A 23,754-nucleotide genomic window follows, 5' to 3' on the forward strand; every position below is an offset into this window, starting at 1 on the left:
AGCAAAGTTAGATCAATTGAGGAAATAGAGGGTATGAAATATTGTCTGCTGGAGCAGAGAAAAGACTTTGAAGAGGAAAGATCTCGATCAGATTACGAGATCAATGAAATTCAGACTTTTCAACAAGATGAAAGAGAAATGATTGAACTTTGGAAATACAATTTAGCAGTTCAGAGCAACGACCTGCAGGAAGAAAAAGCAAGCTTACAAGAGGAATGGCGTCATCTGGAGCAGGCAAAGCTCCAAATGAAAGCGGTTTATGAAAACCTACAGGAGGAAAATGAGAAATTGAAGACACACATAAAGGATATCGAGAGAGCCAAAGCAGACGCTGATAGAGAGATTGAAAACATGAAAATTCAACTGGAAGCAGATAAAACGTTGTTTGAACAGACGAAGAAAAGCTCAGAGCTGGAGCTTGTAACTATGAGAGAAGCTTTGGATGATGAGAAACGTCAGCTTGACTGTGAGAAAACAGAGTTTGAGAAAACAAAGACTGAATCACAGCAGGAGATAAGAGACATCATTCAAATGCTGAATGATGAGAAAATGGATCTAGAAATTAGAATTGGACATCTGCACGAAGAAAAATCTGAGTTTGAACAGAAAAAGACTGAAGCTGAACGGGAGATAGAAGACACCATTCAAACGCTGGGTAAGGAGAAAATGTATCTAGAATTTAGTACTGGATGTCTAAACGACGAGACAAAGAAAAGCTCTGAGAAGGATTTAATAATACTGAGAAAAGCTCTGGATGATGAGCAACTTCTGCTTGAAGCTAGTTATGAAAACCTAAATATGCAGAGAACTGCGTTCGAACAGAAAAAGGCTGAAGCTGAACGGGAGATAGAAGACACCATTCAAACGCTGGGTAAGGAGAAAATGTATCTAGAATTTAGTACTGGATGTCTAAAGGAAGAGATATGCGAGCTGGAAGCCAGATCCCAGCTCATGGACAAGCAGGAGGCTACCCTTGAGGAGGAAAGGCGGGAACTTCAGGAACAAACGGTTAAACTAAACGATGAGAAAAGGAAACTAGAGGAAACAAAAATCAAATTGGATCAGGTCTACGACAAACTGCTGAAAGGTAAAGCTAAACTGAAGAAAAACATCCAAAAGTTTAAGACTAACAAAGCAGAAATGCAGCAGATGATGGGAAGTCTAGAAGAACAGAAAAAGGTGTTCGACGAGACGAAGAAAAGCTCTGAGCAGTAGATCAGAAACATGAGCTATTCATGGAGACAGAGCAGCTGGTGAGTGAACTGAAATGCAAAACAAATTACTGAATTAATTTAGCTGCACACAGGCTGCTTTACACAGCAGCTCTTGGTTCAGCAGGTTACGTCTAAAACCGGGCGTACACGGTGCGACTTTTTCACTTTTTTGAGCCGATTTTCCACTCGTGCAAGAATCCACGAGATCGGGGCGAGTTTTGCGCCGAGCGGTCGTGTAGTGTACAGGGGGTCACGAGAGGCGATTAACACCACGTGACCAGCCGCCGATCAGCAAGCGTGAGCTCGCACGGACTTCTGGCGTGTTTAAAATTTCGCTCGTCCCTCGTGAGGGTATCGCACTGTTGAAGCGGCGCTGCGAGCAGCTGCGACCCAAAAAGTATCAGAACCGCTCACGGCGCATGCGCAATGCTGCTTCAACGCCGCTCGCCCGCTATTTCCCTAATAACACACGCTGTTCGTTTTTGTTTCTACACGTTTTTTTACTCACAAAGATCGTCAAGAAAGCGTGTTTGTCGTGTTCATGTCAAATTAAACTGATCACTAAACACAGATTTACTTTCTTTATTTCGTTTTCCTCATCCAACCCCCATAAATCCCTGTGTGTCCTCCTGCAGCACTCCCGAAGGACAACAGGCAAAACAAGACAAAAAAGTCTGACGTGTTGAGTAAAAACTGCTATTTTTAGCACATTTTTAGGGCCGACGTGTTGCTACCAGACGTACAGTGTGAGCAGTCAGGTCGCATCAGAGAACTGGGTCGTGCAGTGTACGCCCGGCTTTAGTTACCCTAACCCTTAAGCCGGGCGGACACTGGGCGACTTTTTCACTCGTAGCACTGAGCTTCAGCTCAAACTGTACGACTTCCTCGCAGGGCAGATCTCACGAGTCATGTGCTCACACTGCACGTCTGGTAGCAACACGTCGGCCCTAAAAATATGCTAAAAATAGCAGTTTTTACTCAACACGTCAGACTTTTTTGTCTTGTTTTGCCTGTTGTCCTTCGGGAGTGCTGCAGGAGGACACACAGGGATTTATGGGGGTCGGATGAGGAAAACGAAATAAAGAAAGTAAATCTGTGTTTAGTGATCAGTTTAATTTGACATGAACACGACAAACACGCTTTCTTGATAATCTTTGTGAGTAAAAAAACGGGTAGAAACAAAAACGAACAGCGTGTGTTATTAGGGAAACAGCGGGCGAGCGGTGTTGATGCAGGATTGCGCATGCGCCGTGAGCGGTTCTGGTACTTTTTGGGTCGCAGCTGCTCGCAGCGCCGCTTCAACAGTGCGATACCCTCACGAGGGACGAGCAAAATATTAAACACGCCAGAAGTCCGTGCGACCTCACGATTGCTGATCGGTAGCTGGTCACGTGGTGTTAATCGCCTCTCGTAACCCCCTGTACACTACACGACCGCTCGGCGCTAAACTCGCCCCGATCTCGTGGATTCTCGCACGAGTGGAAAATCGGCTCAAAAAAGTGAAAAAGTCACACCGTGTCCGCCCGGCTTTAGATAGAAAACGTTTACATTTGATTAATAAATGAATAAAAATTACACATAAAATAAAAAATACATAAAAAAAAAAAACTAACTCTGCCAGAGTGTCCCTTTTGGGTCATGTCTGCCAGTCCCAAGCCTGGATAAAAGAGGAGGGGTTTCATTTGTGACACAAAACAAAAACATGTTTTTATTTCACACTTTTTGTCTCCCACATGAGAGTATTCTTCTATAGGGAACCTGAGTCCTCTCTTTCCAGTCGGCTCATGAGTTCCCAGGAAGAATGAAAGCAAGAACGGGGCTAAAAGAGACATTTTCTAATCCGCTTTGCCTAACGCCCTGAGTCACACACACGTCATACTTCAATTTAAATGAAAAGTAGGATGTGTGTTTCGACCATGCCATAAAACGTGAGATTTGGTAAGTAGCAGCTAAGCTAGGGGAGAGGAGATTCTGTGGTGACGTCATACATGCGACGCACCGACATTTGATTTGCAGTCATGCTAATGACGAATTTTATTGAGCTACTCTCAAAGTACGTGACTGGCGTGGTCGAAACACACTCCATTACTTTTCATTTAAATTGCAGTATATAACATATGTGTGATTCAGGTAAAGTGGATTAGAAAATAGCTCTTTTAGCCCCGCTGACTTGCATCCATTTTTTCATTCTTCCGGTGAACCGTGAGCCGACCGGAAAGGGAGAAGACTTATGGGCCATTCCCATCTGTACCGGGTCGGCCCGGGCCGGGTAGCCCCAGTCGGCCCCAGCCTGGCCTGGTTGATTCCACACATCCTTGCCTTAAGCCCATGTGGGCTGATTCTACCCACCAATCAGAGGCTTGCTCTAATGGAAGGTGTGGATTTGCTGTCAGCAGTGGGCGTGTTGGCCCTGGTCGGCCTGAAGCAGACCCCCTCGAGAAGAGGGCTGAGAATGAGCCTTGGTTGGCCCGGAAAAATACCAGGCCACCCAGATATGTAAACAACCTACGCTACCCGGCCCGGGCCGACCCGGTACAGATGGGAATGGCCCGTTAGGCTCCCTACATGACACACGGCCACTAATGCTAGGTTATTATATAGTTTAGGCATCATTTTTATGTTGTAATTTCTAATAACTAGATAATTCCTGAAGATATTTTAAAAGCAACCTGCCATCTGACACTGAGACATTTTATTGTGGTGTTTTAAAGCGCACCTCGACCCACCCCCTTCGATGACATAATTGAATGAATAATTAACTAATCATTAAATGGCAGGCCAATTAGAGAGGCATTCTTGCTGTGTTTTTCACTAAATACATTACTAAATGACTCTTGGGGTGACGTTGGGGTGATACATCACACTTCCGAGACCGAGACGTTGTTTTCATGTGTCTTATGTAGGGGTGCAGTACTCTGCTTTCTTTTGAATTATTTGACAATAATCACTAATTTCGTAAGTAATGAGTTGGTAAAACAAATCGCGTTAGAAACTGCTTCCAAAAGAAGCACATTTCATTACCATTACGTTACAGTATTTTTTCTTGGGTTGTGTGAATCTAAAGTCTCAATGAGACACGCATCTGTATTTTACGCAGACTGGTGCCTGGGTCCTAATCCTGATCCCTTTGTTTATTTAGTCACTGGAGCTGGCTGCACATGTCCTCAGATGCATTTTTCAAGAATATTTTTAGTTTATGGGGGTGTGACGACTCTGCTCTCTTATTCTTTATGATAGGACCTGTTTGAAAGCGAGATCTTACAGCCATCTCAAGCAGTTTTAATCTCATGAAAAAAATATATATATGTCAAATAAATAATTAAACCCCCACACCCCACCTCCACCACTTTCTGAAACAGATACACAAGATGGAAAAAAATATATATCAGTTGGTGATCGATAGGTAACATCCGCCGATATTGATGCATCCCTAATTTTTAGACATTATTTTTTCAGTAATTCTGTTTTTGGTGGCGGTGGCAGCCTGAAGTGTTTCCATCCAGTTGACCTAAATGGTACATACCATCAAATAAACAGATTACAATTTAAATATAGTCAAAGATCAAAGGTAAAAAAGATCAAAGGTAAAAAGAAGTTACTGGTTACTTTTGGTATTTGATTTTTTATGTGTTTGAGTTATTTTCATTCATTGTGATCCAAATACATTAATGCTGTCCAGTTTAACGCTGGTGGTCGCCGATACACATGGACATTGGGCTGAGTCTGCTCCTTAATGGTGAATGGCTGCAGTGGGTGGCCGTCCACGGCCGCGATGCGAATGTGACAGGTGACCCATGAATACATCCACGACGTGCTTCCCACAGAAAATTGTCTTTCTTTTTCGAATGGGATGTATTTTTAGGAGCTTTTGCTGATTGTCCCATTTGGAAGACGCTTGTGCTGATGAACAGGGTGTTGCTCATATGTAAAAGGGTGTGGACCACTTTTAGAAGCCTGACCAGGAACCCCTTCCTCTTTGTAGCAAACGCCCCTTTCATTCTACTACATTTAATCACCTTTCAGATTGAAAGCTGATGCATGTAAAATGACACCTAAGATCTTTAGTATAAACGTCTTCATGTTTTGTACTTTATGTTTTTGACAGGTAGAAAATTGCTGGTCCATATTAAATAGTTTAAGTTAGTTTGCAACTGCTGTGAGTGGGCTGACTCTCTTAAGGCAGGCTGTTGTAGAATATAACAAGTAACACACTTCTTCCATTAATTAAAGTCTGCTTTAAATGGTTAGTGAACCAATAAATTTTTCTAGCCATTGAATTCAGAACATTTAGTTGGTAAGTATACAATTATCTAATATTTATAAATTGCAGAACTAGAGGTTTTTGTTAGAAAGACATAAAATATTGTTGTGTTTTAATTTTTAGGAGAGATGATGATTTACAAATTTTGTAATCCAAATATTATGTATCAAAGTCTTTACTTTAGTATACCTTCCTGCTGTTATGTTTATGTCAAATGTAAGCTATTATTGTAACATTCAGCCACTAAAAACAACAAATAAAAGAAAACTTGTATTTCCAGAACTATGCAGCATAAGGGACACAGACCAAATAATGTACATCCAGTATTGCACATGTATTGAACACATACTTAATATTGCAGCCAGGTGTAAATAAAAATAAAGGTGCATAATGCAATCTTAAAGCCGTTATAGCAAATCTGCAAATAGGCTACGTATTGAATGCAACACTGTCATGGAACACTCACTCCGCCCCTCGGACATGTTTCCTTAGATGCTTCTGCCGGAACTGGAAACTCACATGTTTAACGTTATGAAGGAACTGTTTCCACCAAGGATTTAACCTCTTTCCACGGTTGCCTCTGACACAGTGCTAGAGTACATGAGACAGCCTCAAGGTCTGGGTTTGTGCTTTTTACTGCACAGCACTTTGGTCAGCTGTCATGCTGTTTTTAAATGTGCTATATAAATAAACATGGTATGGAATGGTATAGGTTATGCATTTGCTTCTAAACTGTTTACTTTCCAGCAAGAGAAGAAAGAAGATTAAAAGACTCTTTTCTTTTATTAAATCAAAGAACTCTATTTTTATTAAGCTAATCAAAACAACTGTTACTCAATAATACAATGTGACTGATCTGTGAAATCACAATGTTATGATTAATATGTTTTAATAAGTGAATGACTTAATCTAGTTCACTAGCCACACTGACACGTAATGAAAACACATGACACATTGGTACTGATCCAATCAGAACCTTCCTAGTCTGAAGCGTGGCAGAGTCTCTGTGGTGTTCATAAATCTGCCAGCTTTGATTCGACCAGAATTCAAAACATCCAGATTAATAAAACTAGTTCCAACGCCATCTTAGTTCAGTTCTTAAGATCTCACTGAGTTCACCGCATGCTAAGCGAAGTATCGGACCGGCCATTCTGTACTTCCCTTTTAAAGCTGAGAACCACCAAGCTGGAAAAATCAGTTGTTTTTACCAACCAAGCAATGGTTCCTTTCAGAATTAAAGCTGAACTCGCTGACCCAAGGAGGGTCCCCTTTTGACGCTGTGAACCACCTGTCGCTTTTTACCTGGAGACAATCCAAGGACTAGTCTGTCGTGCTGTGACGCTGTACCACTGGCTCCAGTACCGAAAGGAAGGTCTGTGGATCTGACGTTCTGGATCCATCATTGGAGGTCTCCCTGAGGGTATGTGTGGATGCGACAAAATGGCGTCTCATGTGTTTATGACTACTTCGGTCAAACTCTTATCAGTTAGAAGCAAAACATCATCCCACTCAGACTTGCTTCTCCGGATACGAGAGTTCTGAATAACACTCATTCACACTCACCATCCATCTCACACCTCATTCAAACAGAACATCCATCATTAGAGAGTTGGTATTGTTAAATTGTTTAAAATTATTTAGTAATAAATCATCTTAAACGTTTGAAGGACTGTCTCTCTTCTCTTGTCTCTCAGTTAATACAAAGTGTTATCTAATCCCTGCATTAAAAAGTTCCAATCTTCTGATTAACTAACCCAGTGGTCCGTAAGATGGATTTCATACTCAATATGAAATCTTAACGTCTCACGGTCCTTAATTAAATGTAAATTACTATCATTACACAATGGTGAGTCATTGCCCGATATTTGCACATTTTTGGGCACTTTGTGCTAAGTCTGAGACGTATTTAAACAGTATTTAAAACACTTCTAATTAAAAATTTGATGTTTCTGGTTGAAAACTAGGCAATCTCGTAATCCGCCACTAGAGAGCAGCATCTCCATTTAAAGCAAAGGGGGGTTGGCATCAGTCATCCTCCACAGGAGGCGCTGTTTCATCTCAAATCATCCTAAGCCTGACGTGGCAATCGACAGCGTCCTCACGGCGGCCATCTTACTTCGGACGCTAACCGTTCTCTAGCTGAGGGTGAGTGCACGGCTCACATAAAAATACTTATAACTCGATGAAATATTAACGGATTTACAAACTGTTTGCCTTATTACAAACCGTATGATACACAGACTTGACGCGGGATATTTACACATGTTGAAATTACCGCTGTTACTTTTGAAACACGACATACTTGTGAACAATGTGTCCCGGTGTTCTGGGAATTTCTCCTACCCTAAACCGTCCAACCCGTTGTTCCTGAGCATGTGCGTTTATGTGCACAACACAAAAAGGGAATGCTACTCCATTGTCATATTTGCAGGAAAAAAGGTAAGTAGTAAGTATTTGTACTTAGAGACCACAGTCAATATTTTTATGGGGTTTGAATGGTTCAACGAAACTAAGAAGTGTACATAAACCTAATGTTTGTCTAAATGGCTGTCTTGGTGGATGTTTTAGTGTTTATTAGCTGTCTAACTTGGCTTAGAGAACTTGTGTCAAGCCAGCCTCCAGTTGGAGACTTGCAGTCAAGCCAGCCTCCAGTTTATTGCCGGTTCTCCGTCTATTCAAAGTATTACGGGAAGGGATGTGGAAACCGGATTTCAAAATAAAACTAAACTTCGAGTGAATTAACAGATATTTTAAGAACATAATAACATATAATTTAGGCTTATTCACTATTAACGGCCTGTCAATATCAAGGCCATCTTATTTAGGATTTCAAAGTAAAAGCCCTGTGAATTTTCAACTGTCTGATGTTGCCTTCCAAAATAAAGGCCTTTTTAAATTGCCCATACACGACCAAACTTTCAGTGATTTCAAAATGCTCTAAAATGGAAAATTCCACAGGGTAATTCCACTTTAGATCAACCGTATACAACCCCACAGTGATACTGTATCAATATCAAGTTATTCTGATTTTGATTTCAAAAATAAAAGCCCTTTTAAATTGTCCTTAATTGACCTACCATTAACGATTTCAAAATGCTCTAAAATAGCAAATTGCTGTTTCCACAGGGTAATTCCACTTTAGATCAACAGTATACAACCCCACAGTGATGCCATTTCAATATCAAGTCATTCTGATGTTGCCTTCCAAAATAAAGGCCTTTCAATTTGTCCATAATTGACCTACCTTTAATGATTTCAAAATGCTTTAAAATAGCAAATTGCTGTTTCCACAGGGTAATTCCACTTTAGATCAACAATATACAACCCCACAGTGATGCCATTTCAATATCAAGTCATTCTGATGTTGCCTTCCAAAATAAAGGCCTTTTTAAATTGCCCATATACGACCAAATTTTCAGTGATTTCTAAATGCTCTAAAATAGAAAATTGCTGTTTCCACAGGGTAATTCCACTTTAGATCAACCGTATACAACCCCACAGTGATACTGGTTACCAGGTAACTTCTAACCGTCAGTACAGGGTTGTTGAAATGGACATCGTGGATGAATAAATATGTGATATACCTTGTAAACATAGGGAACAAAGTGGACAGGGTTAAAAACAACACTGCACTTAAGGGGCAGAGCCATGTATATTCTTTGAAGCTGATGAATAACTGAAATAGGGAACATCTCTAGTTACTAGTTAATAACACCATATAACACAGTACACAACAGCAAGTATCACAGCCACAACCTAGATAAGTAAAAGTAACAGTAGATAATAAATATTGGTGTCAGCACGGCCCCTGCCGAGAAACATTATCATCTACATGTACTTAAAATTGAGACGTGGGCACCGGCAGGGGAGGTTGCTGCTCACGACTCGTCTATCCCGCCAAATGTGGGGGGAGGGACGAGGTGTTGTGTGTGCTGCTTGCGGACTTGTCTCTATAACCACATGTGAGACGGGGGCTTGGTTTGGGATGCCCCAAGCTGGGTAAGTGGCCCACCAGGACAGTGCCAGAATGCCAGACAGGCCAGTCCACCCCTGTCTGGCACGCATCTGAGTGAGACTGATTGTTCTTTTTAAATTAATGATTTACTTTTATTTTTTATGTATTTTAGACAGTCTGCAACTCCTGGCTGGTGAACTGGCAGGCTATCTTTTTATAATCCGTTAAGCCAACTGTTTGTTGGTTTTGTTTTTAACAGGTTCTTTCTTTTATTGCAGGCTGTTTACTCCCAGTGGGGTACCATCGGCCTTGGGGGCGAGTTTTCCATGCATGTGTGTGTGTGTTCCTTCACCGTGCACCTCCTGGATGCATGGCACTGTGACGGGTGACTTTAGTTTGGTTTGGTGTGTATTTTTTAGCTGGCTGAATTGGACTCTGGTAAGCTTCAGCCTGTTCAGGTTAATTTAGTCTCTTTTCTTTTTCTTTTATATTTTAATGAAAGCATGTTATTGGTCAGACCACGTCTCCTGCCTGATCTGAGTGGACCTGTGTGTCTTTATTTCCTGGGGTGTAACTCCCCAGGTGGCATTGTGTGTTACTGGCAACTACAGCCACCCCGGATCCCACACTAGCTCATCAACATGAGGTCAAAAGTTCAAAATGTTGTCCTAAACGTCTGGAATTATCAATGAGGTTTGGTGTACATTTGAATGATGATCAGAATAAACAGAATTAATTGATACTTACTGCTTTTAATTCCCTCTCCTTTCTTCTGTTTCCTAGCTGTTTATACGATGACACTTTCTGGATTTAAATCTGCATCCTGAAGCTCAAACAGCTCACGACAAGTTCTCCTCTTTAGCTTTTCGTTCAGTAATGTTTGGTCACAAACTGGCCGAGAGGAAGGAGGAAACAAGACTGGTTTAGGTGAGGAAATAAACATTATGTGACACTAAAACATTTTTGCTATTTAGAATATTTATTATATATTATGTTCATATATTCTTAATATTTAGTTATTGTTTGTTTTTGTATATTTGATTCTATATATTTTGATACAGTATATAATGTATATTGCTGTACATTCTGACAACTTCATAGTAATTAATGTAAATATGTGCAACTTAGAAAAATGAATGTTCAATAGTCGTTCTAATAAAACATGCCTGTTTGTAGAAAACATGCATGTGTTCATGCAGGTGGGGTGGTGTGATGGGGGAGGGGGGGTGGGGCGCTCAAAGGGGGCCTCGCCCGGGCAGTAATTCCATGTAGAACCGCCACTGCCAGAGATTATGTTCTGCTGAAGCCAATGGGACCACATCATCTGCAAAAAGCGGAGACCCGATCTTCAGGCCACCAAAGTGGATCTCCTCAACACCTTGGCTACACCTAATCCTATCCATAAAAGTTATGAACAGAATCAGTGGCAAAGGGCAGCCTTGGCGGACTCCGACTCTCACCTGGAACGAGCCCGACTTACTACCGGCCACAGCAGATCATTAGTCGTCTCTTCTGCCTCCTCTACCCTCACACCAGCTAACATCATGTCCTCTTTCACTGCATCTAAACACCTATTCTTTGGCACATTTTACTGCATCAAGAATTATTTTCTATTTATGTGCAACAATTTGTGTGACATTCCTAAAACTTTTGGTGGCTGTTGAAGAGATTTGCTGCACACCATTATTTTTACAAAGTGATGATCTCAAATCTTTTGTTTTTAGAGTGGACCTGTTCACTCGTAATTAGAACGCTAAGCCTGGCTTGCCAGACTCGTGCTCTGTTTAACTCTACACAGAGAATGAGCAGAATTAAACAGAGGACAAGTCTGGCAAGCCAGGCTATTAGAATGCAGCTACTGTGGGTTTTAGTTATTTCCACTTTAATCACTTACCTTCCAAGTCAGTGTCACCTTGTCACGACGTGCGCGGAGTGGAGCGGAGGAAAGGCGTGGATCCAGACCGGGGAGGAAACAGGCAGACAGGTAGAACTTCTGATAATGATTTATTGGGACGCACGCTGGACAATGAAACAATGACACCACAAGGAACACAGAACAGCAGGGGTTTAAATACATGAGGAACGGGAGCTATGGTGATTGGGAAACAAGAGGCAGGTGGGAGCAATTAACGGAGACACAGACTACAACCTAGGAGAAGACAGGACGGGGTGTACACACCTGCCGAGTGCCGTTTGTAAGTCTGCTTGTGTGATCAACTTCAAGTTTACGATCAAGCGCTGCACAGAAAGCACAAAACAGCGTTTATTTAGACTAATCCAATTCTGTAAAACTTAATCTGCTCACATTTTGCAGTTGGAGACATTTTTTTTTTCATTTTGAGAAATGTACATTACTGTAACTCTCAGTGCTCTAACTGGAAAGAGACTCAAATCTGTGTGCTCTATAAATAAGTCTCCTGAAATAGTTTCTGAATAATAGGTATCACAAGTGGAGAAGAGTCCTTATATTTTTTGTATCTGCAGCAGTTTTAATGTGAAGGACTCTGATCCATTTGATGAGGAGTTTACCTGCAGGAACTGTAAGGAATGGCGACCAGTTGCTCCAGAGTGGGCTTTTGTATTTTATGGCCAGCTGTCTAATCCGCACCTGGTAAGCTGAACTCCTCACAAGATTTACGACGACAACATTATCTGTTCAGATGAATGCAAAAGACATTATTCAGTAGTTTTTGACTGATTTTGTCCTCTTAATGACATTTTCAAACTTTCCCAGAACAATTATTATGACGTGTAGCAGAAATATTCACACACAACTAACATTTTTGCTTTTAATGTTTAAAGAGAGCAGCTTTTGTCTTTTGGGACAACATAACCCTTAAAAAAGAATAATTTTTGCACAGCAGTTAAAAAGAACAGTAAACAGTTCTGCTGATGGAAAAACCCGTATATACAGCTAGTTTGTTTATAAAGTTTTAGTCGAAGTTAAATTCACACAATAAAAATATTGTGATAAAAATCTGATTTAAATTGAAGTATGACGTGTGTGTGACTCAGGGCGTTAGGCAAAGCGGATTAGAAAATGTCTCTTTTAGCCCCGTTCTTGCTTTCATTCTTCCTGGGAACTCATGAGCCGACTGGAAAGAGAGGACTCAGGCTCCCTATAGAAGAATACTCTCATGTGGGAGACAAAAAGTGTGAAATAAAAACATGTTTTTGTTTTGTGTCACAAATGAAACCCCTCCTCTTTTATCCAGGCTTGGGACTGGCAGACATGACCCAAAAGGGACACTCTGGCAGAGTTAGGTTTTTTTTTTTATGTATTTTTTATTTTATGTGTAATTTTTATTCATTTATTAATCAAATGTAAACGTTTTCTATCTAAAGCCGGGCGGACACTGTGCGACTTTTTCACTTTTTTGAGCCGATTTTCCACTCGTGCGAGAATCCACGAGATCGGGGCGAGTTTTGCGCCGAGCGGTCGTGTAGTGTACAGGGGGTTACGAGAGGCGATTAACACCACGTGACCAGCTGCCCATCAGCAATCGTGAGCTCGCACGGACTTCTGGCGTGTTTAATATTTTGCTCGTCCCTCGTGAGGGTATCGCACTGTTGAAGCGGCGCTGCGAGCAGCTGCGACCCAAAAAGTATCAGAACCGCTCACGGCGCATGCGCAATCCTGCATCAACACCGCTCGCCCGCTGTTTCCCTAATAACACACGCTGTTCGTTTTTGTTTCTACACGTTTTTTTACTCACAAAGATTGTCAAGAAAGCGTGTTTGTCGTGTTCATGTCAAATTAAACTGATCACTAAACACAGATTTACTTTCTTTATTTCGTTTTCCTCATCCAACCCCCATAAATCCCTGTGTGTCCTCCTGCAGCACTCCCGAAGGACAACAGGCAAGACAAGACAAAAAAGTCTGACGTGTTGAGTAAAAACTGCTATTTTTAGCATATTTTTAGGGCCGACGTGTTGCTACCAGACGTGCAGTGTGAGCACATGACTCGTGAGATCTGCCCTGCGAGGAAGTCGTACAGTTTGAGCTGAAGCTGAGTGCTACGAGTGAAAAAGTCGCCCAGTGTCCGCCCGGCTTAAGGGTTAGGGTAACTAAAGCCGGGCGTACACTGCACGACCCAGTTCTCTGATGCGACCTGACTGCTCACACTGTACGTCTGGTAGCAACACGTCGGCCCTAAAAATGTGCTAAAAATAGCAGTTTTTACTCAACACGTCAGACTTTTTTGTCTTGTTTTGCCTGTTGTCCTTCGGGAGTGCTGCAGGAGGACACACAGGGATTTATGGGGGTTGGATGAGGAAAACGAAATAAAGAAAGTAAATCTGTGTTTTGTGATCAGTTTAATTTGACATGAACACGACAAACACGCCTTCTTGACAATCTTTGTGAGTAAAAAAACGTGTAGAAACAAAAACGAACAGCGTGTGTTATTAGGGAAATAGCGGGCGAGCGGCGTTGATGCATGATTGCGCATGCGCCGTGAGCGGTTCTGATACTTTTTGGGTCGCAGCTGCTCGCAGCGCCACTTCAACAGTGCAATACTCTCACGAGGGACGAGCGAAATTTTAAACACGCCAGAAGTCCGTGCGAGCTCACGCTTGCTGATCGGCAGCTGGTCACGTGGTGTTAATCGCCTCTCGTGACCCCCTGTACACTACACGCCGCTCGGCGCAAAACTCGCCCCGATCTCGTGGATTCTTGCACGAGTGGAAAATCGGCTCAAAAAAGTGAAAAAGTCGCACCGTGTCCGCCCGGCTTTAGACGTAACCTGCTGAACCAAGAGCTGCTGTGTAAAGCAGCCTGTGTGCAGCTAAATTAATTCAGTAATTTGTTTTGCATTTCAGTTCACTCACCAGCTGCTCTGTCTCCATGAATAGCTCATGTTTCTGATCTACTGCTCAGAGCTTTTCTTCGTCTCGTCGAACACCTTTTTCTGTTCTTCTAGACTTCCCATCATCTGCTGCATTTCTGCTTTGTTAGTCTTAAACTTTTGGATGTTTTTCTTCAGTTTAGCTTTACCTTTCAGCAGTTTGTCGTAGACCTGATCCAATTTGATTTTTGTTTCCTCTAGTTTCCTTTTCTCATCGTTTAGTTTAACCGTTTGTTCCTGAAGTTCCCGCCTTTCCTCCTCAAGGGTAGCCTCCTGCTTGTCCATGAGCTGGGATCTGGCTTCCAGCTCGCATATCTCTTCCTTTAGACATCCAGTACTAAATTCTAGATACATTTTCTCCTTACCCAGCGTTTGAATGGTGTCTTCTATCTCCCGTTCAGCTTCAGCCTTTTTCTGTTCAAACTCAGATTTTTCTTCGTGCAGATGTCCAATTCTAATTTCTAGATCCATTTTCTCATCATTCAGCATTTGAATGATGTCTCTTATCTCCTGCTGTGATTCAGTCTTTGTTTTCTCAAACTCTGTTTTCTCACAGTCAAGCTGACGTTTCTCATCATCCAAAGCTTCTCTCATAGTTACAAGCTCCAGCTCTGAGCTTTTCTTCGTCTGTTCAAACAACGTTTTATCTGCTTCCAGTTGAATTTTCATGTTTTCAATCTCTCTATCAGCGTCTGCTTTGGCTCTCTCGATATCCTTTATGTGTGTCTTCAATTTCTCATTTTCCTCCTGTAGGTTTTCATAAACCGCTTTCATTTGGAGCTTTGCCTGCTCGAGATGACGCCATTCCTCTTGTAAGCTTGCTTTTTCTTCCTGCAGGTCGTTGCTCTGAACTGCTAAATTGTATTTCCAAAGTTCAATCATTTCTCTTTCATCTTGTTGAAAAGTCTGAATTTCATTGATCTCGTAATCTGATCGAGATCTTTCCTCTTCAAAGTCTTTTCTCTGCTCCAGCAGACAATATTTCATACCCTCTATTTCCTCAATTGATCTAACTTTGCTGATTTCAAAATCTTCTCGATCGTTTTGAAGTTTAAACATTTGTTCTTCCAGCCCTTGAATCAGAGCTGTGAGATTAAACTTTAATCCTTGAATAATAGAATTGTCCTTCATCCTGGCTCCTTGGATTTGCTGTTTAACTGCATCACTGACAGAGGGAAACATGAATTCAGTGTCAAGGCTCTGAGTACTGGGCTCAGATATGACTTGGTGAAACGGGGTTTCCTCAAATCCTTCACGCTCCCTACTGATGTTCTCGTTTAAGGCTTGAATTCTAGTGTATTGGTTCATTCTGGATTCCTGGATTGGCTGTTTAACTGAATGGCTGACAGTGGATAAAATGAATTCAGTCACAAGTCTCAGGTTACTGGGCTCCTCAGACACAAAGAACTTTTGAGTTTCTTTAGAAAAAAGCTGAATTTCTGCTTTTAAAAAACTCACCTGAGGTTAAACTGCAAGTTATCAGAAGTGAAATAATCCAGAAAAACACGAAACTCCTTTGAAAAGTTTTTTTCCCCAGCCGGTATCCGAGGTGCAACGCCGACCAACCACAAGGCTGAAATGAGCCAAAAGGTAAAGCAGTGACGTATTAAAGCAGACCCGACGCTTAGGCTTGGTCACGTGATTGACAGTGACGTATTAAAGGACTAGGAAAGAAGATGAGCGTGGCCGCAGCCAGTCTCTTCTCTTCTCGCTCTCTGTAGTCTCGCGATAATGAGGTTCAGCTTTAGAGAAATCAAGATTTGCAAATGGAGGCAACGGCAATTATTATTTGAACGCCATAAGGTTAATGTTTTGATTTTGATACTACTTGATTTGCTTGGTCACGTGATTGACGTGCAGACGCTGTCAGGTAGCAGTGACGTATTAAAGGACTAGGAAAGAAGATGCAGACCCGTATATGATATTATTGGCAGATGCCAATAATACTCGATCCGTCCGAGAGCATCGTCACGTGCTTCCGGCTGCTGTGGAGGTCACGTGTATCCGGTTACTGCGGAGCTCCACCACGGTGGCCGCAGCCAGACGGAAGCTGCTGCTGTCACCAAACAGGAAAAATAAACCTGCCTAAAAGAGAGCGTTTATTTACAATTTGAGCGGATAAATGGTTTTTTGATTGCGCTGGTTTTTCACAATCGTGCACAGTTAGACATGTCTTCGAGCCACGCAAAAGACCCGAGCTTTTTGGGTGGAAGAATCCCACCAGAAATCGAGTCAATGTCGAGAAACCTGAAGGATGTCGACCATGAGCTGTTCCGAAAATTACTGAAAGGTAATTCAAAAGGTTTCAGAGATAACTTAACCGAAAATATTTATGTTGAAGAGTTCAGTGAGAAAAAAAAATGGTGGTGTATTTTTTCTTCTGGTTTTCTGTCTGCTGACGTATTTACTGTAAGGCACAGAAAATCATAACTACGGTGGCCATCATAGGACATCATCAGATCTCGGGAAAACATCTTCAGACTTAACCAATTGGCCAAAGATGCCAGAGAAATGACTAGAAGGATTAGTGGAAAGGGTCATCAGACAAGAAGGTGTCTCAAGGATGTGTATGAACAAGAAAATGTGCAAACTGTCTCTGCGTGTGGTCTTCTTTGTATTTGTGTCCATATGATGGACTGGAATCCTGTCCAGAGTGACCCCACTCGTTGTCCAGCGACTGCTGGAGTCGGGCACCAGCTCCCGGCAAATTCAGTTCAGTTTATAGGTCAAGTTCACAACAAGAGCAATCAATTTAAAAAGCAAACACTCCAATTGAACCTATTATTAAACAGTGCATCGAGTCCTGTTAATTATTCCAATTAGTTGTCCAAAAGGTTTTCTTTTTCTTGCAGCAATTTCTGTTTCTAGGGTGAAAGACCAGCAGCTGAATCTGGACCGGATAAGGACTTTTGTGTGTTTTTGTGTTCAGCTGTGGTCAGCGCTCTGGAGGGGAAAGACTGCAGGGAGGTCATGAGGTCGGTGGCAGAAGGCAGTGTCATCCCGCAGGAGCGGCTCAGTCACATCATAGCAGGGATGCACAGATTGCTCTCGGAAGCCATCCGCATCCCACCATCGTCACTAAAACAGGAGGTGAGCTCCTGTTAAAGCACGATGAGCTTTAAACAGGAACGTACTGAGACACTTGTTTTGTGGCTGGGTTTTGATGAGCTGGTGTGTATTTTAGATCAGTGACATTGTGCAGTAGCAACATTTAACAACTGTGTTAAAGCAGCAGGATGCAGAAACTGTTATAACGCAGAATATTTTGTACATAATTCATCCTGAATCAGAGCAAGCAGCCGATGACACCATGATGCAGTAGATGATTGAAGGTGTGCCCAGCTGGCTGTCTACGGGCGTTTTCCTCTGAATGCACATTTTAATCGTTTTGTTTGTGTGTTTATGTTTAGGCCTTTAAGGACGATCTACGAATGCTGAAGTAAACAACTCATTTTCTTCACACTTCTCACTCTTCGTGTTCATTAAACTTTCTGCTAACAGCTGCCACTCGCACGTCCTCTGAAATCCGTGTTTCTGTGATCTTTCATCGTCAGAATGCCCGAGGACTTCATCACAGATTTCTCCAGCGTGGTTTTTGGAAGTCGGTACGTCGGATTCACTTCATAACTGCTGCATATTTAGTGGAAACAAGCATTTAACCCCGCAAAGCATGAAGTTGTGGATGCCTCATGACTGTTGTCAACATCTGTGCCGTTGCGTCTCTGAACTTTTAGTCGAGCAGCCTTGGAAGCAGCTTCCTCTCAGAAGGATCCTCACCTCCCCACACTGGAAGAGTTCAAATGGAGAGTGGACGTTTCCATTTCTACAAGGTAAAAGAAGCTGTGCAGAGTTTGGAAGCCATGACTTAATTTTTAAAGAGGTCCTTCACTGAGAAACTGTTTTTTACTAATTATTTCTGATTCTAATCAGTCACTCTGAGTTTTTCATGCAGGCTGAACACGAGAATAGTCTCCTACACCTATCTGCTGCATTAGCTTCTGATGGAAAACAGATGGTGAAACGCCAGGATTTGAAAAATCCTGACAGGTCTACGTCACATTCATGGACTCACCCGTCTTGACTTGCGACGGGGAAGGCTGTTGTTGGTTTAGCGTCCAGGAAACAGCAGAGAACGTGTCGACTAGTAGAAGCTAACTGTTAGCATTAGCAACTCCCCCACACAGCAGAACTCCTCCAGGCTTGTTATTTGTGGAGATAAAACATCAACGTTGCAGAGCAAACAGAGTCAGTAGTAGATTCCTGTCGCTGTTAGCCAATCAGAGAAGAGATGTCCAAATATCAGGAAAGTCCGCTTGTTTTCGTCCAATCACAACACTTAAAAATGTGTTGTAGGCTCACTCTCCAGGACCTCGTTGTCCCTCCTCCTTTTATTTATTTTTTATCACAGTAACATAAGAACCAAAATAAAATCTATGGTGAAGACATGTTAGATCAAGTATTAGTAACTACATCAAATGTATCCTTACTAGAGATTACATAATGTTAAAGGTGTGGAACACTTGTTTAAACAATACATTTGCAGTGGTCTCTAGTAGAAATTAATGCCAGGTAAGTTGTACTCTGGAGAAACAAAGCTCTGATGCACCAGATTCAGGAACTAGAAGTGAGCCACATAAAAGCTGAGCATCATACAAAAAACATTTGGAGTCTTATTTACTGACATGTGGACATCTCTCCTCTGATTGGCTAACAGCAACACAACTCTACCACCGACTGTTTGCTCTGCAACGTTGATGTTTAATCTCCACAAAGAACACAAACCTGGAGAAGTTCTGCAGTGTGGTGGAGCTGCTAATGCTAATGGTTAGCTTCTACTAGCTGAGACGTTGACCGCTGTTTCCTGAACGCTAAACCGACAAGAGCCTTCTCCATCGCGAGTCAGGCTGGGCGAGTCCATGAATGTTAAGTGACAGTGTGATGTAGATCTGTCCGTCTTTCCATCAGAAGCTATCGCAGCAGATAGGTGTAGGAGACTATTTTCATGTTCAGCCTGCATGTTAAACTCCAAGTGACCAATTGTAACCACACCATTAAGGGTTCCTGACACGCACGGACCATCCAATCACAATTGTTCTCAATCAGTTTGAGGAAGCAGACCGTGGGTTTGTGATGAAACGTGAGAAATAGTCGTTTTTCGAATTTCATTGGCTATTTGATGCGTCAGTCAACAATTCTTGCGAGCTTCAGGTGACAGTAGGGAGAGGCACTTGAACTATCAGCAAATGCCTGTTGGTTCAGATAAGCTGTTGATCAAAAGCTACACTTCGGGTCAGAAGCTAACATGAGGATGCTGTCGGAGATTTGGACGAAAGCGAGATGCTTTTGTAGGTTTTCAGCGCTAAATGATGCAGGATTGTGGACGTAAAGCTTGTTGTGGGCTAGTAATTTTATTAGAGGACATTATTCGGAGGTAAAATGATTCTTTTTGTTCGAGATGTTTCCGTTCTGTCAAAAAGGCTTCTAATGAAGTTATTTAGTATTTCTGATTGGTTAGACAAATCTGCAGTTATGATTTCATCACCATCGTGCAGATTTGACCCAGAAGAAAGTCAGTTATTGCCGTGGTTTGGGTTACCCAGCAGACAGGGTATCCGCGGGTCCTTAAAAAGTCTTAAATTAACTTTTCCAAATTTAAGGCCTTGAAAATCCTTAAAAATGACAAATAATCCTTAAATACAGTTTCCAAAGGTCTTAAATGACCAAAGACCCAATAAACACGATTAGTTTATTTCTGACATTTTCGTGAATTTCTAGTCAGTGTTCAGCATTTTTTGTGTACGATGTTGCCGTAAGCGGAACCGTACACATTCAGCTGGTTGTGAAAGGGGGCTATTTTTAGATGAGCACATTAGCTGGTTAAGCTAGTGGGAGCTTGCGCCATGGGGAGGTTTAATGGTAACTGGATGGCTAATCCCACGTTTGCGACGTGGTTAGCACCGGTTCCAGGCAATAGCTGGAAATTATAGCTTAAATAAAAAAAAATTAGCTTAAATTTGGTCAAACTGGCCTTAAAAAGGTCTTAAAAAGTCTTAAATTTGGCTCCCTTAAACCTGCAGGTACCCTGAGCAGAGTATAACTTAAAAATTCCTGTTTTTTATATACTTTGCAGGGTTAGATAAAATAGCAGCGTGAATTAGTTTTTGATATCGTGCAGCCCTAATCTTATCTGTTTAGGACACTTTAGTGTGCAAACAGAAGACTCGTCTGCCCTTCTGAGAGATGGTAGTTCGATTCTGTTGAAGTGTCCTTGGGCAAGACACTGAATGTAAATCTGAGACTATAAAAGTGACCTAAGGAATAAGCACATGCAGTTCTTTACCATTTCTGGACCGTCTCAAACATCCATCCATCATCCATCCATCCATCCATCCATCCATCCATCCATCCATCCATCCATCCATCATCCATCCATCCATCCATCATCCATCCATCATCCATCCATCCATCCATCCATCCATCCATCCATCCATCCATCCATCCATCCATCCATCCATCCATCCATCATCCATCCATCCATTGTCTGAACCCGCTTGTCCACGTAGGGTCACGGGGGCTGGTGCCTATCTCCAGCGGTCAATGGGCGATCAGGCGGGGTCCACCCTGGACAGAGAGCCAGTCCATCGCAGCTTCTCAAACATATAAATGATAATTATGAATACTGTGTGTTTCTGTGTCCACGCAGCTCTTTATCCAGAGCCCTGCAGCCATCTGTTCTGACCCAGATGAAACTATCAGATGGGACGTTTCACCGCTTCGAGGTAAATTAATCAGTGATTAGTTCCTGTTTGAAACTAAAATACATGCAATACATTATTCAACCTGTAGGTGGTGGCATTGGATTAAAAACCCCTACAGAAAGACCAAAGCTCTGCAGGTTGGAGATCCTGATCCTCACATTTCCAGTAAAGGGAGCGCGGAGTCTAGTCATCCATTCATCTGAGTTCGTATCTTTGCTCTAGTCTTAATTCTCAGAAAGTTGTCTCACGTTCTTCATTAGTGTTGGTGTCAGCAGGTCCGTGCTCCGTCTAAGTCCGAGCTAATGTAGGTCAGCTCCTGTTATGTAACAGGATCACAGAGAAGACCTGCAGGAACTTTTGCGTAGCAGAGCCTAAGCTTACCGCCAGGTCAGACGTCTCCGATGCAGCACCTCAGCCGGTTCTTATTATTGTTTATTAATATTCATCAGATCAACTCCTTACATAAAGTCATGCTATAACTGAGATTAAATGGTTTTACTGTAATATTGCTTGTTTTCAGTGGTCTCCTTGCCATTAGAATGCAGTTAGAGTGTTTAGAGGTAGTGGCTTGTCAAGTAAATTAGAGCATTAATAAAAAAAAAATAATTTCTTTATTTACAAAACAAATGAGTTTTCTCCACAGGGTATCTGGGCTGTCCCTTAGAGATAGGGTGAGAAGCTCGGTCATGTGGGAGGGGCTCGGAGTAGACCTGCTGCTCCTCCGCATCCAGAGGAGCCAGTTGAGGTGGCTCGGGCATCTGGTCAGGACGCCTCCCTGGTGAGGTTTTCCGGCCACGTCCAACCGGGAGGAGACCCAAGGGAAGACCCAGGACACGCTGGAGGGACTATGTCTCTCACCTGGCCAGGGAACACCTTGGGGTTCCTCCGGAGGAGCTGGCCCAAGTGGCTGGGGAGAGGGAAGTCTGGGCCTCTCGCCTTAGGCTGCTGCCCCCGTGAACCGACTCCGGATAAGCGGCTGAAAATGGATGGATGGACAAAAGCAAGCAAACTGCTCGGTCAGCAGGGAGCACCAGACTCCACATCTGCCACAGCTGCAGGAGAGGGTCTTGGCTCATCCAGCTGTTCTCACGTCAGTGCATTTGATGAATGGTTGTTGTTTTCTTTTCCAGGTTCCGGTGTCCAAGTTCCAGGAGCTCCGTTACAACGTGGCTTTGATTCTTAAGGAGATGAACGATCTGGAGAAGCGAAGCATCCTAAAGATCCAAGACTGATGGACTTCGGGTCCTTCTTGAGTTCTGCTGAAGTTCTGTACATGCGTTGCTGTAAAGATGACCATACATGGTCTTGATGTGGAGGAGTTGGCATCCAACATGCTGTACTTGTTTATGGAGTTCTGATGGACGGCTTCCTGTATTACAGCCGATATCACACACAATGTCCGCCTTTTTGTTTGTTTTCATCAACAGTTTAAATGAGAGATTTATGATGATGTTGTGCCAAGATACCGAGTCCCAATAAACCCTTTTGTTCCTGAGTGAATGACTAGAACAGGCAAAGCTTTACTTTGTGTAAACTGCTTTAACGCACCTTCACAAACTCACTAATAAAGCTCACCACCACCGATGAGTCTGATCGTATCTGGACCCTTCAGCACGAAGGTTTAGAGCTGAACCTGCCCAAAACCTTTCACTCGAAGCTCTGGGCCCATTCAGAGCCGACAGATGAGCCACTTCAGCAATCAAGCTTGCATTCTGGGTATTATTTTAAAGTATTGTGAGCTTGTCCTGTCAGGGTTCTCCATAACCAATCATCTGTCTCCTTTTAGTCTAATCTGCATTTTCTATCTTCATCCCAACTCCTGCATGGTGGCTCCACCCTCAGCATCCTTCTACCTATCATTGTCTCACTTCTAAACATGTCCAGTGCATCTCAGTCCCTCTCTGACTTAACATCTCCTTAACACCCCTCTAGCTTTTCCATGTCAAACCAAGTTTGAATAAGCCAATAAGACGCTGTGGTGATGTTTTATAATCAAGCAAGACAAGTCAAATGAACAGAGACAAAGTTAAATTTTTATGTTTAATTGATGCAATTTGGCAAAAGACCAATTTCTCTGTTGTTTCCTGCTCTGGTATAAAACCCACCCCAGTGCATGCTGGTCCAATACCAAAGCCTTTCTTTAAAGGTGCGATATGTAAGAATGGAGTAAGAAGGCCATCCTATGGTCAAATTTGGTTACTGCAGGCCACTTTTCTAAGCAAATGGTTACATGCCGTTCTGTGAGTTTCATGGTTGTTGCCAGTTACGGATCAGCACCAAAAGATTCTAGATGACAAGTGAACACGTGCCACACAGTAAGTTCACAAGTAGAAAAATACATTCTCCAATCTAAGTGTTTCACGGTAGGGAGCATTTACAACACTTATTTAGGCCTCCGGCATTACAGGAACAGTGGTTGTTTGCCGTCTTGCAGTTAGCTTGCTGTTATGGTTCTGAACGACTCATTAAAAGAAGTAAAACGCCACGATTGGCTCATTATTCACTTCACACACACATTTCACTGCAACATCCAGTTTTGGTAATTGAAAAAGTAGCTTCAGCTATTTTTAGAGCCGTCTATTTGCTTTTAGTTCACCGGTAGCATTGTTAGCTCAACATTAGCCTTTAGCCTGCCTCACCCGATATTATGGTGCGTTCGATTTGTCCTCGGAACTCGGAAATTCTGACTTCTGAGTAGGAAAATTCTAATGAAACGC

The 23,754-nt window shown here is 42.4% G+C and overlaps 1 protein-coding gene and 1 long non-coding RNA gene across 2 annotated transcripts; one reads left to right on the top strand and one right to left on the bottom strand.

Moving 5' to 3' along the window:
• Positions 1-10,190: 10,190 nt before the first annotated feature.
• LOC129160877 (uncharacterized) lies at positions 10,191-16,048 on the bottom strand. The gene is made up of 5 exons (XR_011520699.1): positions 15,738-16,048; positions 11,960-12,082; positions 11,610-11,668; positions 11,325-11,449; positions 10,191-10,321 (listed from the first exon to the last, which is right to left on the bottom strand). It is a non-coding gene; the product is annotated as an uncharacterized lncRNA (long non-coding RNA).
• A 246-nt stretch (positions 16,049-16,294) lies between these two features.
• commd5 (COMM domain containing 5) lies at positions 16,295-22,619 on the top strand. Its single transcript, XM_015953839.3, has 7 exons — positions 16,295-16,569; positions 17,209-17,369; positions 17,690-17,718; positions 17,834-17,884; positions 18,014-18,109; positions 20,983-21,058; positions 22,168-22,619. The coding sequence occupies exons 1-7, from the start codon at positions 16,449-16,451 to the stop codon at positions 22,267-22,269; spliced, it is 636 nt and encodes a 211-aa protein (XP_015809325.3). The 5' UTR covers positions 16,295-16,448; the 3' UTR covers positions 22,270-22,619.
• Positions 22,620-23,754: the final 1,135 nt, after the last annotated feature.

Source organism: Nothobranchius furzeri, chromosome 1 (genome assembly GCF_043380555.1).
Source record: "Nothobranchius furzeri strain GRZ-AD chromosome 1, NfurGRZ-RIMD1, whole genome shotgun sequence".
Lineage (NCBI taxonomy): Eukaryota > Metazoa > Chordata > Actinopteri > Cyprinodontiformes > Nothobranchiidae > Nothobranchius > Nothobranchius furzeri.